At 40.1% G+C, this 20,068-nt stretch overlaps 1 protein-coding gene across 3 annotated transcripts in view; it reads right to left on the bottom strand.

The window, feature by feature from the left end:
• Positions 1 to 2,419: 2,419 nt before the first annotated feature.
• Positions 2,420 to 20,068, bottom strand: part of ADK (adenosine kinase) — a 225,869-nt gene continuing 208,220 nt past the window's right edge. For all 3 annotated transcript variants that reach the window (XM_089510759.1, XM_089510757.1, XM_089510758.1), the window contains 2 exons: positions 17,977 to 18,063; positions 2,420 to 3,505 (listed from right to left, as the gene is read on the bottom strand). In XM_089510759.1, the coding sequence (XP_089366885.1) occupies positions 3,381 to 3,505; positions 17,977 to 18,063 (212 nt within the window). In that variant the 3' untranslated portion in view covers positions 2,420 to 3,380. The remainder of the gene's footprint in view (positions 3,506 to 17,976; positions 18,064 to 20,068) is intronic.

The following is a 20,068-nucleotide window of genomic DNA, read 5'->3' on the forward strand; positions in this document are numbered from 1 at the left end:
TGTGGAGGACTAAGTTCAGGGCACATAATAAACTCTTTGTTTTCTTATAGTTTTCTTCTGTTTTCAACGGGAACTTTTTGCCTACTTCTCATCAACTGGCAAAATTCAGAGATGCTACTTTTCTTAGTGTTCAGCCCCTTGTAGCTCTGTTTGTAACAAAAATTTTAAAACATTCAAAAGTAAATTCAGTTAGCAGATTCACAGGGATTGGCTGAATAAATCTGTATTTTGAAATCTAATATACCCAAATATTAGATTTATTAGCAAACAAACTATGCATAATACATCTGATGTTTCTGGCATAATAAATGTAGGTCTGTAAAAAGATGCCAAAAGAAGTATTGCGTATTTGCTTTAGCAGAATTTCTCCCTCCTTATCCTCCTCTGCTAACAGCACCCTCCCCATCCCCGGGATGTGTGTCAAACTTTCCAGACATTTTACATTTCTAGTTCCCACCCTCTGTACTTTCCATATTTTAATCATTATGCAAAGAAGGAACTATATGCTCTTCTTTCAAGAGGACTAGCACCCTTAGTCTCCAAGACAGAAAAGAGAAAAATAAAAATGTTTGACAAAGCAACTTGCTAGTGTTCACAGTAGATTAAAATATGGCTTAGAGAAACTGTCCTTTCAGGACAGTAAAATGCAGAGCCAGTGTGGTGTAGTTCGAATCCTGATTTGGCCATGTAAACCCACTGGGTGACCTTAGGCAAGTCATATGCTCTCAACCTCAGAAGACAAAGATACACAAGCTTAATACTCTTCAGCTTTGGCTGCCATTGGTCCCAACGCAGGGTGATCACTTTTCAAACCCCGCCATGTAACACCATGGTTTAGATAAACATTTCCTCGCACAAAATGTGCATATCTATCTTACAACTGGGGAAAAAAATGACCAGCTCATTAAAAAGAAGCAATGCATATGTTCTTACCTCTTTTGTGTCTTGGTTTTTATTTTTTTTAATAATGTTTTTGTATTTACTGTTCGGATCTATTTTATTTTGTGATGGCTTTTAGCTTTTAACAATAAACTTCTATGCTATATTCTCTTACCTAGCAAGCTGGCATGAATATAGTCTCAAAGCTAGAGGGACCGATTATTAAGACTTCCACTGTTCAAAGTATGTGGGTGTGTCCAGCTTTCCTCCTCTGCAGTCATATAATGAATATAAACATAATTAAACAATAGCAAAAATAGCAGAATAAATTATGATACCCCAGGATGGGAAAACCATAGAATCTTAAAATTGGCATGGACCCTCCAGGTTAAGGTTAATCTAATCTCTCTTTAAAAGCCCCCAACAAGGAGACGCTATCACTCTCTAAGACACTCCCCTGCAGATTCATTTAATCTGCACCACAGAATCATAGAATCAGAGTTGGAAGAGACCACAAGAGCCATCCAGTCCAACCCCCTGCCACCAATTTACAAAAACAGCAGAATATAGTTTATTTTGCACATAAATGGGTTATATTGGTCCAGGATTTGGCCGTTCTTTTCAGTGCACAATTCACACAACCCTGTACATATGTAAGTAATGGATTCTGTCAAGGATGTAACTTAGTAAACATCACTGTTCAGGCAGCAGCTGAAAATTTGAACATATATGCTTACTTTTTAAATTCTCTTAAACTGTGTGGCTAAGAGATTTCTAGTTTGTTTGTTTTTTACATCCAGTTGCTCTCTCTTTTTATCAGAAACTGGAGATAGATATTAGTAGGAAATATGCCAGGCCTGGCTTCAAAATACAATCCATGAAGGGATCTTTATTTTAGTACTGTGGGAATGTATCTTACTTGATGTAGAAAAATTGGTCCTGTTGGGAAGCCTTTACATGCTGGTACCTTCATAGGAGCAAAATGCACAGGCAGGCAACCATTGACCAAACCTATGGTATGCTGCCCATGGATCTGGCCTGTTCCAATGGTACTTAGCTAGGCTGGCGCAGCTATGGGCAAGTGTTGAGACACTTGCTTGCCAACATGGAGTCGCTGCCACCATTTTGTGAAGGCCCCTGCCATGGCCTCTAAGGGCAGAAATGGGATGTACGGCTTCAGGAGATGAGGGTTCAAACCACTGCTTGGCTATGGAAACCCACAGGGTAATGTTATGCAAGTCACACTCTTTCAGCCTCAGAGGAAGGCACAGGCAAAATCCTCTGAACAAATCTTGCCAAGAAACATCAGCAAAGGTTCACTTTGAGGTTGCCATAAGCCAGCAATAATTTGAAGGCACACTTCATAGTGGAAAATTTGTAGCTCTCGATAAGTAATGCCTAATGCTCTTCACTCTTTTCCAAATGATCAGTATCATCAGGACACAATCAGAATTAAAATGAAGTAAATTCACTCATTTGATTTCCTTTCAGAAGGGATTTATTCCAGCAAAAGCTGGGCACACAAATGAAAAGCCGGAAGTCCTGTATCACAATTGTTTTATTTATCGGTATCAAATTACAAAGTAAAGTAATGAATGACATTTTCAGAATGTCTCCTTTGAATACTGTAGTAGAAATAAAATCTCTCATTTAGTTGAAGTACCTTATTGTCTTAAAACTGTGCGCTGAAATAAAAGACTTCTTTTGGCATATCTTGATGAGATAGCCTGCATGAATATTTCTGTACTTCATTTTCACACATGTATATATTTATATATATATATATACACACACATATATAATACTTTGAGATACAACCTTAAGCTCCCAACTAGTGAGAGTCTTTTAATGAGATTTATTTATATCAAAAGTATCTTGATCCTGTGTGGAGGAAATGAGACCTAAGTCTTACTCCAATAAGTGTTTAGGAACATGGGTCCCATTATCACATAGGAGCACAAAGCTGCTTTCTACAAGCTAGCACTCTTCAGATACATTTGACTACAACTCCCACCTTCCAAATCAGCATGGCAATGAAGTTATGGAATGAGGATGATGGAAGTTATTGTCTAATATACATGGGCAAGAGCAAATTATTATTTTTTCCTTGTGTGCACCAGTGTGGTACTATTAATTAAGTCTAAAGCTAGTAGAACATGTCAATGATTTTTCACTTGGCTGAGGTGAATAGCATGAGCCAGGGCTGTATACTCTACAGGAATATACTAGAAGTGTCAACTGTTGCCAAACAGCCGTGGGTGTTCTCATATAGTGCTGTTGCTAGAAAATGTACTAAAGATAATGAATTTCAAGTTGAACAGAGCTTGGCCTCTTATTTAAGGCATGCAAGACACTGTTGGTTGGAAACAGATACAGGGAATCAAAACAGAGATGTGTGAAATGTACAAGCGAATAGAAGTACAGAAGCATCAATGCAGGATAACCGGGGAAGGAGGGAAAGGCAGGCAGTGTCTCCTCTTGATCCTCTGGGTTGACCAGTATCAGTGAAAGTCAGGCTTCTCTGGAAAGGTGCAGCCGGAACGCTTTATAATCACACTGGCAGCATAGTGTCCAGCACGGATACACTCTGTCAGCGGTCGGTCATACACAAGCTGGGAGAGGAAGCCTGAAGGACAGGAGTAAAACAAAGCATTAGGTTAAAAATATCTGTGAATGTGCCCAATCAGTTCTCTTTATGAGGGGGAATAGCAACACAACTTTATTATTTATTACATTTATACTTTGACCTATCCCATGGGTTTACTGTAGTTTACAGAAGGTCTTCCAATTCAGTGGGAGGTGCAGGAGGTACGGATTGCACCGGGTGACACCTGGTTGGGCCCTCTTCCACCTTCAGGGCAGGAGCTCTGTCCAGGGCTTCCTCTCCAGGGAGAAAGCCCAGGACAGAGGAGGAGGGCTAGCATGCTGCTGCCTCCTGCCCAGCTGCCTTCCAAGTCCAGTGTGTACTCAAGAAGGCTGGGGAAGGGGAGGAGGCTGCCCCTTTGGCCCCACCTTCACACACTATTCCTGGTCTCTTCTTGGATTCAAGCACATCTTCTTTAATGCAAATCTGCAAAATATAGCAAGTTACGTTGCTCTAATTAAAACTGGAAGCCATTTTCAAACTAAAGTTTTCAATTCTCTTTGAAGGACAAGTAAAAAATGTAGATTGCCCATTTAGCTGTAACAGTAAACTATAATTTGTGCCAAACAGAAAAACAGTATATGAATGGGAGCAGGCTGAGAGAATACATAAGTGAGAGTTTGGTTACTATTACATCTTGTCTCTACCAGGAAGGTAGACATAAAATCACATTTCAGGTCTTGTAACACACCCTCTTCCAGAGCACTAACCTCTTTAAATTGTTTTTAATGTTATTAGAAGTTTAATTCCATTCTAATGTTGATCTTTTGTATATTTGAATGACACTGTATTCATTTTAATCTGTATGTCATTTTGAGTTCTGGTTTTGAGGAAAGGATAGTGTATAAAATAAACATAACAACTGCCAGAAACATTGTCATTAAAAAATAAAATGCTCTGGAGCCTTCTCAAATGGATATATTTTAGAATAGACTTCACAAGCCCAAAATAACCTAGTCATTTGCTTATTAAACATTAAACATGTGTTTTAGCTTGCATATTTTAAAAGAAATCAGACCTCCAAGTCACAAACTGGTCTGTCTTCAGAGAAAACCAGGGTGGCCAACTATGGCGCCATAGGTGTACATATATTGATTAATGCTCCCATAATCCCTCGCTACTGACTGTGCTGATTAGGGCTGATGGGAGTTGCAAGACACAATATTTGGTTTTTAACCTTAACAAGAGGAGGGTTTTTTTCTAGATAGGTTTATAGGAGGAAAAAAGTAAAACACAAACTCAACTGCATTTTCAGGAATTCTTCTTATAACCCTCAGAATGTGCTCAGCAATTGCCACCCCCGCAACAGAACTGCTCTCTAAAATTAAGGTTAACAGATTCTGGCCTATTCATAGGAACCTTGTTCTCTAACAGCAGTGGTTTTCTAAATGTTTAGGCAGTAATCCCCCCCCCCCCCAATTCAGTGTAACAGACCATGCCAACTGGGGCCTACAGAAGGTGAATGCCAAAATATCAGGATAACTAAAGGTTTCCTACTCTACTGTAAGGGATAATAATCCCAATATGGGTAAGGATTTAGGCCTAGCATTTTCATGGCTCTTTCCTTAAATACTATCCTTTCAAAAAGATAAGTTATATTAATGCCTATGCCATCTAATGTCTATTAAGATACCAATGTTGCTGCAGTAGAAGTCTCCAGCCTACGTTTCCCTAGTACGATAACATCCAAAATCCACAAAACAGTGATACCTGTATTAGGCCAACCAAAATACATGTTACATGCTTTCCAAGCTCCACTGGCTTCTCTTTTTGTCTTGCTAATAGACATTTTAAAAAAGCAATTTGCTGGAGTACCCACATGGCCAGGAGGAGGAGATGCCTGCCTGCATAAATGTCCTGAACTGAGAATAGCCATATCATGATAAAATTCAGGTTTGGGATTAGGTTTGCCTTAATTTCCCCCTCCTCCCTCCTGTATGATTTTAAATATCTTTGCCTGATGAAGAAATCAAGCTTTGAAAGCTTGCAACATGTGTTTTGTGCATTTTGGTTGGCCCAATAAGTGTATCACTGTTTTGTGAATTTTGGATGCCACTGTAATTTGCTACACCGCTAACGTGGCTACCTCTGGATAGGTTTTCCCAGGAGTACAGTGGCCCTTTTGTATATGTGAGGCGATCTGTTCTGGACCCCCCTGCGCATGCGAAAAAATGCAGAATCCCATTGATTCTAATGGTGGCACGTTCCTGCATGGCGCAACCACACACACTTTTGTCCCCCTGGACTTGCCATCCTCATGAACTCAAGTCCGCAGATGGCAAGCCCGCAGATGGCACAGGCGGACTGTACCAATATTCTTTCCAACCTATGACACAGAAATCCTCTCATTAAGTCTTGTGGAATAATATTATAGTCCTCTTTGAGGACTATAATAGAGAGACCTGTCTTCAAACGCTGACTGGGGCTTCTGAGAGTGATCCAAAATATCTGAGAACCACCAACACAATATTTGCATTTACTGACTTCAATAGCAATTTTCAGTCAACAACTTGTCCTTACTAGATCTCAACATTCCATCTTTTAATTCTTATGTATATATGAAAAAAATAAAATAAAAAAGATATCAATACATCATTTGGAAAGATAACAACACCCTGAAGACATCTATTATCTGATTTTGGAACCTATGCTACACTAAGTTTACCACAATAAACTAAGAAAGGTCAAGCCTGTTTCGCAGTTCAGATGAGAGACCACCAGCGAATGCTGTACAAAGGATCTCCAGGTAGGGTTAGAAAAGACTGGTCTGAAACCCCGGAAGCCCACTGCCAGAAGGATCTGACACAGTATAAGGCAACTTCCTATGTAACCTATAAAATCTATTTTAATCCAGACACCATCATCTTATTTAAGTATCAATATGTCTGGATGTAAAAATGCAAGCATGGACCAAAATATATCAACAATGACTGCAGACAGCATCAGCAGACTGTAAAATAGCAGTAGCCTACAAGATAATCTTGCTCCAGCCATGGCTAATGGGGGAAAAAACCCAAGGTGCAGACATCCAGATGTCTTCAGCATACATTTATTTCCCCTTCACACATTTTAACTATAATGTAGTTTAGATTATGAATTTGGAATTGTGATAATTGATAAAGACCAGCTGACAAGCATTAACTTTGGAAAATTTGAATTATAATTCTAGATCAATAGATTTTGGGTATAACAAATACCACCATTAGCGATGAGAGTGATTTGTTTAATCCAAATCAATCAATCAATCAAATTAAATTTTTAAAAAGTTGCTCTCATCCTTGATTTGTTCAAATTCTCTAGTTATTCAGCAGTGTTAGAACCCTATGTTTGAGGGTGTTTTCATCTATCCTAAATTCATATAATTCGGGATTCGAATCTGGAATGCAAAATCTGAGAACAAGTATGGTGTAGCAGTTTGAGTGTTGGACTGGGATTCTGGAGACCAAGGTTTGAATCCCAGCTCAACCATGTAAATCCACTGGGGGATTCACACTCTCTCAGCCTCCCAGGATGCCAATGGCAACACCCCTCTGAAGAAACATGCCAAGAAAACCTTAGGGTCACCATAAGTCGGAGATAACTTGAAGGCACAAAGCAACAACCAAACAAATCAAATCCAAAATTCATGTTGGATGGCCTCCATTATAAATTAAATCCTGCAGAAATTTTAGAAGTATTTGGTTTTGCATTTCCTCTGCATCCTCACTTCCACCAAGAATCAGCAATCCACCCATCCTCCTGCAGTGTCCCATCCACCCTAAAAAGTGTTCTGAAGGGCTGGGCATCCCTTGAAGAAGGTTTTTAGGGTTCATGGAAAGCTGCGGTCGGAAAGGGGAACAAAAGTCCCATACCTCTACTATACATCATTGTATACCACTTGGTCATGCTCAATGCTTTCTATTAATTTAGTGTTATGCATTTACAGCCTTGAAAAGAACAGTATGAGAAATAGGGCTGTGTTCTCTTTTTGATTGTTCTGTGTTACTCTTTTATTGATTGCTGTGTATTCTTCTCCTGGACCAGTACTTTTAATCTATTTCAATCTGTAAGTCATTCAAAAAACTCTTGGTAAACTGAAAAAAAATGAAGAAAAAAGTTGATTTAATGTCACTGGTAGATTTTAAACAGGCTGGCTTGTCTGTTTTCTGTATGGGCAGGAACAGACTGGTGAAGTATTAATAAAGATTCTCAGTACAGTACAAATACTGAATACTTTTGCTGTCACTGAAAAACATTGAGACCACATACAGAAAAGACTAATTCTCAGGAGAAAAATAACTGAAAAACATGGTGGTGGGGACTCCCCACCAAAATCTCAACTTTGTACAATCCTGTGCTAGGTTTGCTGGGCAGCTCCTTGCATTGGCAACATACTCTACCTGCCAAGTGTGGCTACACTTTCAAAAATAAAACAGCATGTTTGGCAAAAGTCGTATTTTTTTTTCCTGAGAACCACAGTGAAAACAGTCTGTTATCCATTAAATTAACACACATTCTTACAGGACAAATCCCTGGATACAAAAACAGCGTCGGGCATTAAAACTTAACTGTCTGCAAGGCATGAAATTTGCTTGTGAGATTGTAGATGGATAAAACCTGAGAGCTAGTAGTCTGTGTATGAAAAGGCAGGGAAAACCAGTTATTTCTGACTCTGTGTCTAGAACAGACGCACACCATACAGACACAGACACCCCTAACTGAGTTTGGCACAGAGCTGAGCCAAAAAAAGGTTTATACAGAAAGATGAAAAATGAGCCTTTTCATTTTGTCCAGTGGTCAAGAACATGTACAAAAGATTGCAAGGGCTGGGAAAGAATTTGAAGAGTGGGGAAAACTGTTACTGTTCACAATATCTATAAATAATAATAATAACAATAATAATAATAAATTTTATTTCTATTTCCCACTTCTCCCAATGGATCGAAGGGGTGAAGAAAGACCCTGGAAGGAGAGGGTGGGTGGGCCAACTCCTCCTCCTCTCAGGGGAGCTTTGCTGGTCCTGACGCATCCTTCGAGGGATGCCTCAGGTCTGGCAAACCTCCTCAGAGAAGAGAAGGGGTCGTGGGCTGTCTCCTCCTCCTCCCTGCCAGGTTTTGCTTTCCCTTTTTTCCTTCCAAAGAGCCCTTTGGGGGAAATGGAAGATCCGGGAAGAGGAGGATCTGAGGAAAACCAAGCTGCAAAGGAGAGAACTGGGCCGAGCGTCCAGGCCTCCCCTTTGGGGCTTGGAACCATGGCCCTCTCCCAGCCCCGCCAGACTCTGTCCCCGTGCAGCCAAGCCGGAGCAGAAGCCGCTGCAGAGGAAGTAGGGAGGGAGGGAGGAGGTGAGGGACATTTGTCCCCAATGGCAGCGCGGGTGCATGCGTGCCATCATTGGGGACTAAATGACCCTCAGGATTATCCGACATTTTCAGGTCTCCGACTATCAGTCAGTCCCGTTTACGTCGGATAACTGAGTCTCTACTGTATTACAACTCTTCTCCACCTGCCTAGGACATGTAGTTTCCTTTTTAAAGGAATACATTCAGGCAAATTCTAATTTGTCCTCTTATAGATTTACTTAGCTTTCCACAGCCGTGACAGACGACAATGAAAAACTGCAGTTCAGCTCATCCACCCTGGCACCAGGCTTCCCCTTCACCAAGTAAAATCAATACCATGTTTCAGCAAACACATTTACAGCTTTATTAGGATGTCTTGCTTGTTCCATAACAGCTACTTGAAGCTGCAGTAGCAAATCGACTCAGTTCAGTTAAACTGAGAGAGCTGGGTAAAGAGGCCCATCGATAAGGATGTTATAAAATACTCTGCAGGAGACCAGAAAGCTGGAACAAACAGCCTGAGATGTGTCAATATTTTTACTCAATAGCGATATTTTTCCTTTCCAAGAATGAAAAACACACACAATGAGATCACTGCTTATGAAAAAGACCACATAGTAAATACTTCTTTTCTAGTCAAATTCCATCCCATTGTAGGGGTTTGATTTTTTCCTTTCCTTTTCTCTTATACATTCCGCACAAATGCTTGTTATTACTTACATAGTATCACTAAAAGGACCAGTGGAACTTAGAATATAAAGTACAATACATGTTCAGTAGTGGATGTGAAAGACAGTGAAGAAAGCTGACAGTGGGGGTAAAAAGCAACTATGAAGGAAGTAGATAAGATCCTGAAGGGTAAAGATATAAAATTGAGTACTGAAGTCAGGATTGTCCATGCCATTGCATTGCCAATTTCTTTGTATGGCTGTGAAAGCTGGACAATAAAGAAAGCTGATAGGAAGAAAATCAGTCAATCTGAAATGTGCAGCTAGAGAAGAGTTCTGTGAATACCGTGGATTGTCAAAAGACAAATAAATGGGTCCTAGATCAAATCAAGCAGGTCTCTCATTAGAAGTCAAAACAAGTAAATTGATACTATCATACTTTGAAAGCATGAGAAAAAAAATGACTTACTGGAAAACAACAATAATGCTGGGGAAAGTTGAAGGCAGTAGAAGAGGAAGACTACATTATAGATAGAAATGAAGAAGTTTATGTAAAGACTAAAGTGTGATGTCTTGTAAACAATGAGAGATGGAAAATGCTGACATAAGAGTTCATGGTGAAGATAAATGGCCTAAGGTGTGGTGTGATAGTGGAAAGCCAGAAAGAAGAAAGTTGCAGTGACTAGTTGTTTTAGGTTTAGACTAAAGGGATGGAGAGGATGGGGAGAGGGTAGTATTTCTACAGGAAGAGGCAACATGACTTGGGAATAAGACTGAGTAAAAGAGGGAGTGAGAAACAAAAGCAAATAATAATATGCTCAGAAGGTTGATGTTTCCATTTCTCATCAATATTCTTTAAAAGCAGGGAGCCGGTGCTTAAGAGCAAGTGAAAGACTGAGGCTCATAGTGGATCAGTGCAGACCTCAGTTGTTTCCACTATGCATCAGATCTGCCTTTCACACTAACTTGAGCTGAACCATCTTTATCAGGGGTAGGCAACCTTTTTGAGCCGGGGGCTGGGTTGCTGTCCGTCAGGCGACTGGGGGGCCGAAGCCGGGGATCAGTATCTTTCTGCATCACTCAAAACCAAAGCGCTCACAGCTGTTCACAAATTAAAACTTAAAGGCAAACCATACAATATAAAACCATAATGAGTAAATGTACTTATCTTAAAATGTTTAAAATAACAAAATAAGCCCAAATAAAAACCAACAATGGGCTTAAATTAAATACACTTGAATCAAAAATTAAACTACAAAAAAGCCTGGGGAAATTAAACAAGCTTTCCTGTGACAATAAAAGTCACGAGAGGTCATTCCACAACTAGAGTGCCGTCTCTGCAAAGGTCATCACCTACACAGCCTTAACTCACTCATTTGCTAAAGCCATCTGGAAGGGACTTCTGAAGATGATCTTAAGGCCTAGGCAAGTATATGTACATCAAGACAATCCTTCAGGTGGTTGAGCCCCCAAGTCATTTAGGGCTTTGATGGTTAATACGAGAAATTATAACATGGCCCAGAAAGTGATTGGAGGGCAGGGCAGATAACAAAACCCTGGTGTGATATGAGTAGCATATTGGCCAGGGTTTGTTAAACAATCTTGGGCCTGTTACAGACTGCCAAAATAAAGCTGCTTCGGGTCTCTTTGGAGGTATGCTATTTAAATGATGCATGCATCCTAAGAATCCGGAAGCTGCACCAAAGCTGCACTCCAGTGCTTAGGAATGGAGTGTGGCTTTGGCGCAACCTCCGGACTCTTAGGACCCATGCATCATTTAAATAGCATACCTCCAAAGAGACCCCAAGCAGCTTTATTTTGGCAGTCTGTAACAGGCCTTGTAGACCATTTTTGGACCAACTGAAAATTTTAGACTCTTTTGAAAAGCCAGCTTGTGTTTAATGCATTGTAGCAATCCAAAAGAGAGGCTACCAAAGTGTGATTCGCTGCAACTATTTTTGTCCAATATGACTGGATTTGGTATATCAGCCTAACCAGATGAAAGGTGCTCTCTGGCACTGAGGCTGCTGTGCCTCTGTTATCAATGCTGGATCAATGATACATACAAAATTGATAATTTTGGTAAAGTCCAGCTCTTTCTATAGCATGCTGAATGCCACTCAGGTGGGGAAAGCAAAGCTACCTCTCAACCATGCAATATCTCCATCTTTCCTGCATTGAATTTTATTTTATTGACCCTCAACCCCACACCCATTCCTATGTTCAGTTCTGATTCTGAACACTCACTGAGGAGTCATCTGGTTATTGATGACACTTCCATCCAATCTCTGAAGCAACTTCCCCAGAGATTTCAGGCAGATCAGGAGTGGGCAATATCTGTAAGCAGGAGTGCACATCTTCACACACTCAGTGTACTGAATTTGGTGACATGTATTGGCCAAAACATTCCTCCCTCTTTGATGCTGAACTGTGCTTCTTAAAACACAGTTTGTCTTAGAACACAAAAAATGCTTATTCCCTGTATGCTTTCTTTTAAAGTGAAAGCAATTGTTATAAAGCATTATGTTATCATTACTGCATTACAGATTTTCAGTGATTTAGGCATAAATTCAGTATCTGTTACTAAAATGGCAGAAGGGGGAGGGATGCAGGCTACGGATGCCATATGGCCCATTCCATGATGTTAAACACCAAAGAAAATAAAACACAGCCCTAAAGAATCCCATAGCATCACCACCAAGAGATAGAGCAGCAATCCTCCAATAACAATTCTAAAACTGTTCAGATAGGAACACAAGCATCCTAGTAATGCAGCTCCATCTAGGAACACATGATCAGTGGAAGCAGAAACTTCAGATTCAAGAGAACAGCATGGCTGCACTCCTCCTTTTCCCTGTAAGCATTCTGAGAGGCCTGGAACAGTATTACAATGCTTTTTGAACAGGAGAACTCCATCTAGAGAGTGTGAGTACACCACAACCTTTTATTGTCGGTTCCCCCCCCCCCCTTTTAAAAGGTGTCTGTAACATTATAAATGGATTATTAAGGGAGCCCTGGTGGCATAGTAGTTAAATGCCGGTACTGCAGCCACTCACTCACAGCCACAAGGTTGTGAGTTTAATTCCAGCCAAGGGCTCCAGGGTCTACTCAGCCTGGCATCTTTTTGAGGTTGCTAAAGTGAGTACCCAGCTTGTTGGGGCAATTAGCTTACACATTGTAAAACGGTTATAGATTGTTTAGTGCGGTATTATTTTGAAGTGGTATATAAACGTAGCTGCTATTGCTATTATAAAGGAAAGCATGCTTCTAAACCATGATAACTAGATAGAAAATAGTGCTGAAGAGCCAACATGTTTAGGGAAGAAGTAAGGATTTTCAAAGTGGCATAGACAGATCCATGGAAGATGTATAATTTAGCAGCGTTTTGTTTATGAAAGGTTACTTATAGAGACCAGGTAGCTTCAGAAGATTCTAGATCAAGATGCAGCATTTGCCTTGGTAAATTAACAATGATACAGATTGCCACAGCCAAAAGAGAGCTGTGACATCTTCCATGTAAAGTCAGATGTTTCACAGAAACATCAGATCTTTTACGAAGAGAAATGGGTATTGGTGAAAAGGCTCATTCTAGTCACTGTATGTATAAAATTCACTCTTAAAAAATTAAATGAGAAATTTCACATTCAAAATCTGAATGCACAAATACACCCCATTGATACCAAAAATATTTTCTGTGTAGTTTTCTGACCCCTCTGTGTTATATGTCATTGCTGCAGCTTCCTCAAAAGTACAGAAGATTTCCTTATCTTTGGAGATCTTCTACTAAGTGAGCCATTACATTCTGCATCCAAAGAAGTGTGTTTATATCCACTTCATCAGCAGCTGTAGGGTTAGTATGGTGCAAGAGGGTTTGAGAATTACTTCCTGTACCACAACATAATTTAAAATGGCAATTTTCTCCTTCTGCCACTAAAAGAAGCCACAGGAAAGGTGAAATTGGTGCCTTTTAGTACAGTTTGGACAGTGTGGATGGTGGTTAGAGGGCAATTGCTGATGGCACAAAAGAAAGATTCAATAGCCACCTGTGGCCAATGGACCATCCCCCCCCCCCCCCCCGCCTGCCCTACGTATTTCCTATCTACTCAGTAGGAGATAAGCCTGAGACACCAGGACACTTAGGTACACAGTTTAATGCCATGATTCCGCTTATGCAACTCTTGTGATGCAAACTGTGTTACTGAGGCACAGTGATGTACAGGGGACCCTAGGATCTTGTAGTGATGACTTATTTTTAATTTATGGTGGTGCTTCCACAGAAGTGTTTTGTTTTTAAGATAGAAAAAGATGAGGTGTTGCTGAAAAGCACAAGTTTAAGGATATAAAGTAACAGACATGAATATATAATTTAGGTTAAAAATCTGACCCCGAAAACCTGAGTTGACTTATCCATGGGTCAATGTAAGTACTGCATTTTAACTCTCTCTCTCTCTCTCTCTCTCTCTCTCTCTCTCTCACACACACACACACACGTATGGTGAAAGGCAAGAGTTCAAACTGCCTTGGAAGCACTGACCCCTCTCTACTCTCTCATTCATCCCGTCTTTAGTATGAGCACAGTTATGCCTGCTAGAATTTTCTAACTTCTGTGGCATTGTTTTCCTTTACTTCATCATTACATGCCCCCAAGTTTTACCCTCGACTTATCCATGGGTTGTATCAAAATCCATAATTTTGGCCCCAAAACCTGCCCTCAACTTATATATGAGGTTGACCTACAGTCGAGTATATACGGTATATATACACACACACAGTGTTAACAAAATCCAGAAGAAGTATTAAAGATTAAGAACGTGGACATGATATCTTTTAATGCATTTGCTTGGCATGCCTAAGGTGCTACTAAGAATTGATTTCAACTTAGGGGAAGAGGGAGAAAACAAAAAGATGACTTTGAATAAACTCAAACTACACATTCTAAAGCAGGGGTTGGCAACCTGCGGCCCGCGGGCCGGATGCGGCCCGGCGAGGCCTTTGGACTGGCCCCAGCCCGGTCCTGCCACCGATTGCTGCCGGGGCCTTTGGGGGGCAATTGTCTATAGGAGCCTCAGAAACATGCATTTATATTAACATTTTTTAAAAAAATCAGCAAATTTTTTCACGTGTCTTCCATTTTTTAAAAAAAAGTGTCTTCCATTTGAAAATTTTGTCCTACATTTGTCCTGGTTTATTTATATATTTAATTTTGTAAAAATTTATTTATTTATTTATTTATTTGGCCCCCCCAGTTGTCTGAGGGACAGCAACCCGGCCCCCGGCTCAAAAAGGTTGCTTACCCCTGTTCTAAAGCAAAGCTCTTAAAGACGGTTTAGCATAAACTAAAACATTTGCAGCTATATACTAGATGGACAGTGCGGCTCCTCTGGGCATTTTCTCCATTTAGTATGGTAAGGAGAAGCATCCCATCAATCTGGCAAAATGGAGAGTGGGTGCCCAGTAGCAGGTTACCAAAACCAGGACAGATGTGAAGGAAATGAGAAGAGGGAAGGTCTAACTGGTTTAGACAACAAGAGTCAAAAGCATATGCTTAACTGCAGTGTGCATCCCCTTACTGGACTTTGCTGAAGTTTCCGTCTGCTGAGATTCAGAACAAAAAACCCACACAATTTTAATTAATTTAACCCGAGGGACAATAGCAGTTTGGGCAAGGGGGAGACATAACTTTGCCATGCTGTAAATTTCTGTAAACAAAACAAAATAAGCATGTACAAAAGGGGAGGTAGTTAAGAGAATTCACCTGCAGTTCAGTCACTTGCCATGAAAACACTAGAAGGAAACGGATTCCTGTCACAGATGGACAACCTCTACAACCTCTCTAGCAGTGCTCAGTCATTAGGTTTCACAGCCCCACAGCACAACAAAACCCATACAAGACAGTTGATGACAAAACTGGAGATGGCTGAGCTTCTGTCCACATGTTAAATCAGAAAATTTCTGAGCCAATCTAAGGAATCGGGAAAATAACTTCACAAGTAAGGAGACTAGTGGCATCTTTACGACTAACCCATTTATTTCGGCATTAGCTTAGCATATGCTTAGCCCACTTCTTCAGATGCAAAACATGTGATGAAATAAACTGGTTAGTCTTACATGTGCCATGGGCTCTCTTCCTTCTCTTTATGCTGAAAAATACTAATTGGTTATATTTCAGAAAAATAACCTTTTCCAGAAATGTTTTCCCACCTCCTTATATACTAATGAAGACAGCTGTGGTTGAATTAACATATTAATTAAAAGCATAGTCCCAATGCACGTAGGCAGAAGATACAGACACAGAGACCCCATGCTCTACAGAGAGGGAGAAAAAGAGAGAGCGCGAGCGCTGTATTTTGTTATTTGTTATATATCATTTCCCCATATCTACTACATTACTGACAGCACAGACTGATATAAGACTAGTGCAGCCTCCCTGGATTTTGGGGGGGGGGGGGGAGGAGTAGAGTTGGGTGTCATCCACATATTGGTGACACTGCACCCCAAAACCTCAGACAAACTCTCCCAGTGGTTTCATGTATACAGCATGGGGGACAAAACAGACCCCTCAGGAACCTCAGAAGTCAATGGCTAGGAGATTAAACAGGAGTCTACCAGCACTACTTTCTGCATTTGCCCCTCAAGGAAGGAATGACCCCACTGCAAAACAGTATCTGCAAATTCCATCCCAATGAGGCAGCCCAGAAGGTATCGAAAGCCACTGAGAGGTCCAGGAGAAATAATAGGACTATGCTCCCCTGTGTAGTTCCCTGCATAGGTTGTCCACCAAACCAACCAAGGCTGTCTGCCTTCCATAGCCAGGCCTGAAAACACAATTAAAATGATCTAGATAATCAATTTCATCCAGGAGCCCCTGGATTTTGGAGGCCACAATTCACTCCAATAACGTACCCAAAAATGGTAGGTTGAATACTGGCCCATAAATATCCATTATAGAGGGATTTAGGGATGGCTTTTTCAACAAAGGCCTCACTATTGCCTCCTTTAGGCAGGCTGGAGTGTTATCTTGTTGTAGGGAAGTACTAACTACCCCCTTCACCCACTCAGCCAGTCCCTTTCTGGCCTCTTTAATAAGCTGGGAAGGACAAATGTCTAAAAACACATATGGCAGTTCTCACTTATCCAAGGGCCCTGTCCACAACCTCAGACTGCACAAAAGTATCCATTAACAGAGGACAAATAGGTCCAAAGATTATATCCACTGGCACTGTATCAACTACAGCAGTGGTTCTCAACCTTCCTAATGCCATGACCCTTTAATATAGTTTCTCATGTTGTGGTGACCCCCAACCATAAAACTGTGGTTCCTAAGACCATCAGAAAAATGTGTTTTCCAATGGTCTCAGGCAACCCCTGTGAAAGGGTTGTTCGACCCCCAAAGGGGTCATGACCCACAGGTTGAGAACTGCTGAACTACAGCATCCAAGTCAGAACAAATCTGAGGACTTTATCTGAAAAGTGTTGTGCAAATTCTTCACAGCAGGCTGTTGAGGAGGTTGCATTTTCTACTTGAGGACCAATGTGTAACAGACCACTTGGAACAGCTCTGCCAGATGGCTTCCTGCAGATGCAATGGCGGCAGCAAAAATAATTTCTCTGCTGCCTATATTGCCATGGAGTAAGCTTTCAAACAGGCTCTAGCTTATGTTTGGTTAGACTCGCTTTGAGTCTCCTGTCAACATTGCTATAGTTTCCATCTGATTTCATGACCATCAACTCCCTGGAAAACCAAGAGGCTGTTTGGCTCTTCTCTGCAATATTATATCCACTGCCCTGGATATAATGGAATGAGGCCATTTCTTCATTCCAGAGGCCAGTCAGAGCTTTAACAGAATTGCCTTCAGAGGTGACAGGAAAATCCTCAAGAGCCATCAGGAATCTGTCTGAATCCATCAGCCTTCTGGGGCAGACCATTCTAATCAGTCCCCCACCCCTGTATAGGTTCTGAGTCCCAGTGAATCTAAATGTGACAAGATAATCTATCCATGACAATCCACACCAAGATCATCATCGCTCAACCCAGCACGGAAAACAAGCTAATTCAAATTTTACACTCCACTATTTACATAATCCTTAATATTCACTACAACCTGTTAGAAGAGCAACACACTAATATTTTAAAGTCCCAAGAGAGTATGAGTACATTAAGTAACACATTTGATGCAGCTTGCTTGTGCAACATGTGACAGATATAATTAATTGTGTGAAACAGTGTGGATATCGCATAATGGCATATTATCTTATAAAGGCACAAAACACTTTTTTCCTGAGAAAATTAACAGGCCATTAAAACAGTATTTTAGGATGCAAATTAAAGCTTGAAAAAAAAAACCCGCTTTAATTTGCATCCTAAAATACTGGGAAAGAATACTTCTCCTCATTATTTTTCAATAATGTACAAAAGCGGGGGGGGGGGGGGATTTCTGAACAAAGTCTTAAAGCAAATAGTACTTACCTCCCACAAATGCATCTCCAGCTCCATTGGTGTCAACAATCTCACTCTGATCACTAATTAAGACAGGGAAAGCTCTTACTTCATTTTCTACAAGGAAAGAGAAAAGAAAACATATCCTAAGACACTGTAAAGAATCAATAATCACTATATAACAAATCAACTTGATTACTAAGAACAACTCAAAACCAAGTGTTGATTGAAGCTTCCAGAATCTATGGATGCAATAAAAGAGGACTGGATTAATCTGATGTGAAAAAGAAGGAAAGAACATGGCTTTTGTACTCTTCTAGAAGAAAAAAATTACTTTTTTGTTGGAAAAAATCTAACCTAATCTAAATGTCTTTAGTGTTACAACTTGATGGAAACATCTCCAAGTCTCATTTCCTGTGTTTTTGCAGTTCTGCTGGTATTCTACAGTTTATTTCAAGTTATTTTACAATATAGTTCAATGTGTCATTTCCCATGTAACTTATAATGTGGGGGCGCAATATCTTTAGAGTGCTAGGGTCATAGATTAAATACAGTATATGCTTATAATTAATCAGTAGAGGTTTTCCTGGGGGGTAATGTCATAAAGATGTGATAAAAACATAATTACCACCTTGTTGATGTGTAAATTACCAGAATAAAAGAAGCCTACGCATGCTCTGCTTCACAGTTCATGTGCATCAAAGAAAAACAGAGAGGCTGGCTTGTACTTTGGTAGATAGGAATGGTAAAATGAAAGAACAGGCACCCCCATCACCCACTGCCAGACCATAAGGCCTTTCTTTACATAGGATGTGAGCTTTAAAGTTTATGCAGCCTGAAATAGCAATACAGGGAGTTGTCAAAATGTTAAGAAGCATGTTAGGAAGCAAGATGGAAAGTAGTTCATAAAAGGGACAAACACATCCGTTTTCCCAATCTGCATTCTTTGTGCATTTTATCAAGGAGAAATTTTTATTTAGGCTGTTACTGATTTACAACATCTTAGTCACTGTATCACATGTATCTTAACAGATATACTGTTCAATTACATTTGCATATAACTGCATATGAAAAATCCCAATGCTACCTACATACAATTTGTTTTTAGGTGATGCATGTTTGCTTTGTTGCAAAACATCTTAGAAAATACATCTTCTCATGTTCATTTCTTTTCTCCTCACATCCTTGAAATTGTAATTTTGCTAAGTCTATGTATTAAAAAGGAGTTTTTTGGGGGAAAAACATGGAAATGACAATTTCAGTGCTCTGATGGTCCTGAGATGCACTGAAACAGGCAACTGTGGCAGTATCCCAAAGGGCCTTCCGCCTTAATTTGCCATGCAACTGGACAAGTACTGCAGTTGTCATTTCCCAGTGTCCTGATCTGCAGTGCCTCAGGAACTGTATGACTGAGACATTGCCTGGGTTAAGAGATAGGCATGGACAGAAGTAACTATGATGAAGGAGCTCTGTTGTAGCTATATCTGATGACTGAGTATCTTGAGGGAAGGCAATTTTAAAACATCGAAAAGAAGACTCTTGAAGGTTACCAACACTCAAATAAATTCAGGAATATCAATCTGTGCCATTTTCTATAAATCTCACTGCTTGTTCTAGGAACAAAATGCTTTGAATAATGAATTATGGTAATTAACAGTAATTCAACTAATTAAAGAATTTCAGTTACTAGTATCAGTGACAATTAATTAAGTTTCCAAATTGTAAGGTTTAACATTATCAAATTATTTTTCAAACCCAATATTCCAAACTCTGGTCAAAGGGAAACAAAGAAATGTTTAAGAATGTAATGGAGACAACTGGGTTGCAATTCTATACACATTCATCTGGCGGTAAACTGCACTGAACAGAATGGGACTCACTTCTGGTTAAGTAAGTATACACTTGTGTTGTTAGTTCCAGATAAATACAATAGGCAAGGTTTCAAAGTCCTTATGTAGAAAAAGCATGGCAGTTTCATAGCAACACTGAAAGAAATTTATATGAGAATATATTTCTGTTCATGCATTGTACACTTTAAAGGGGTTATGGGGCATCATTGCTGGATCCCAATATTCCATGGCAGACCACAGCAAACTGACTCCAACACAAAAAGAAATCCTGA

Source organism: Sceloporus occidentalis, unplaced genomic scaffold (assembly GCF_023333645.1).
Source record: "Sceloporus occidentalis isolate IW3139 unplaced genomic scaffold, rSceOcc1.0.p SCAF_2, whole genome shotgun sequence".
NCBI lineage: Eukaryota > Metazoa > Chordata > Lepidosauria > Squamata > Phrynosomatidae > Sceloporus > Sceloporus occidentalis.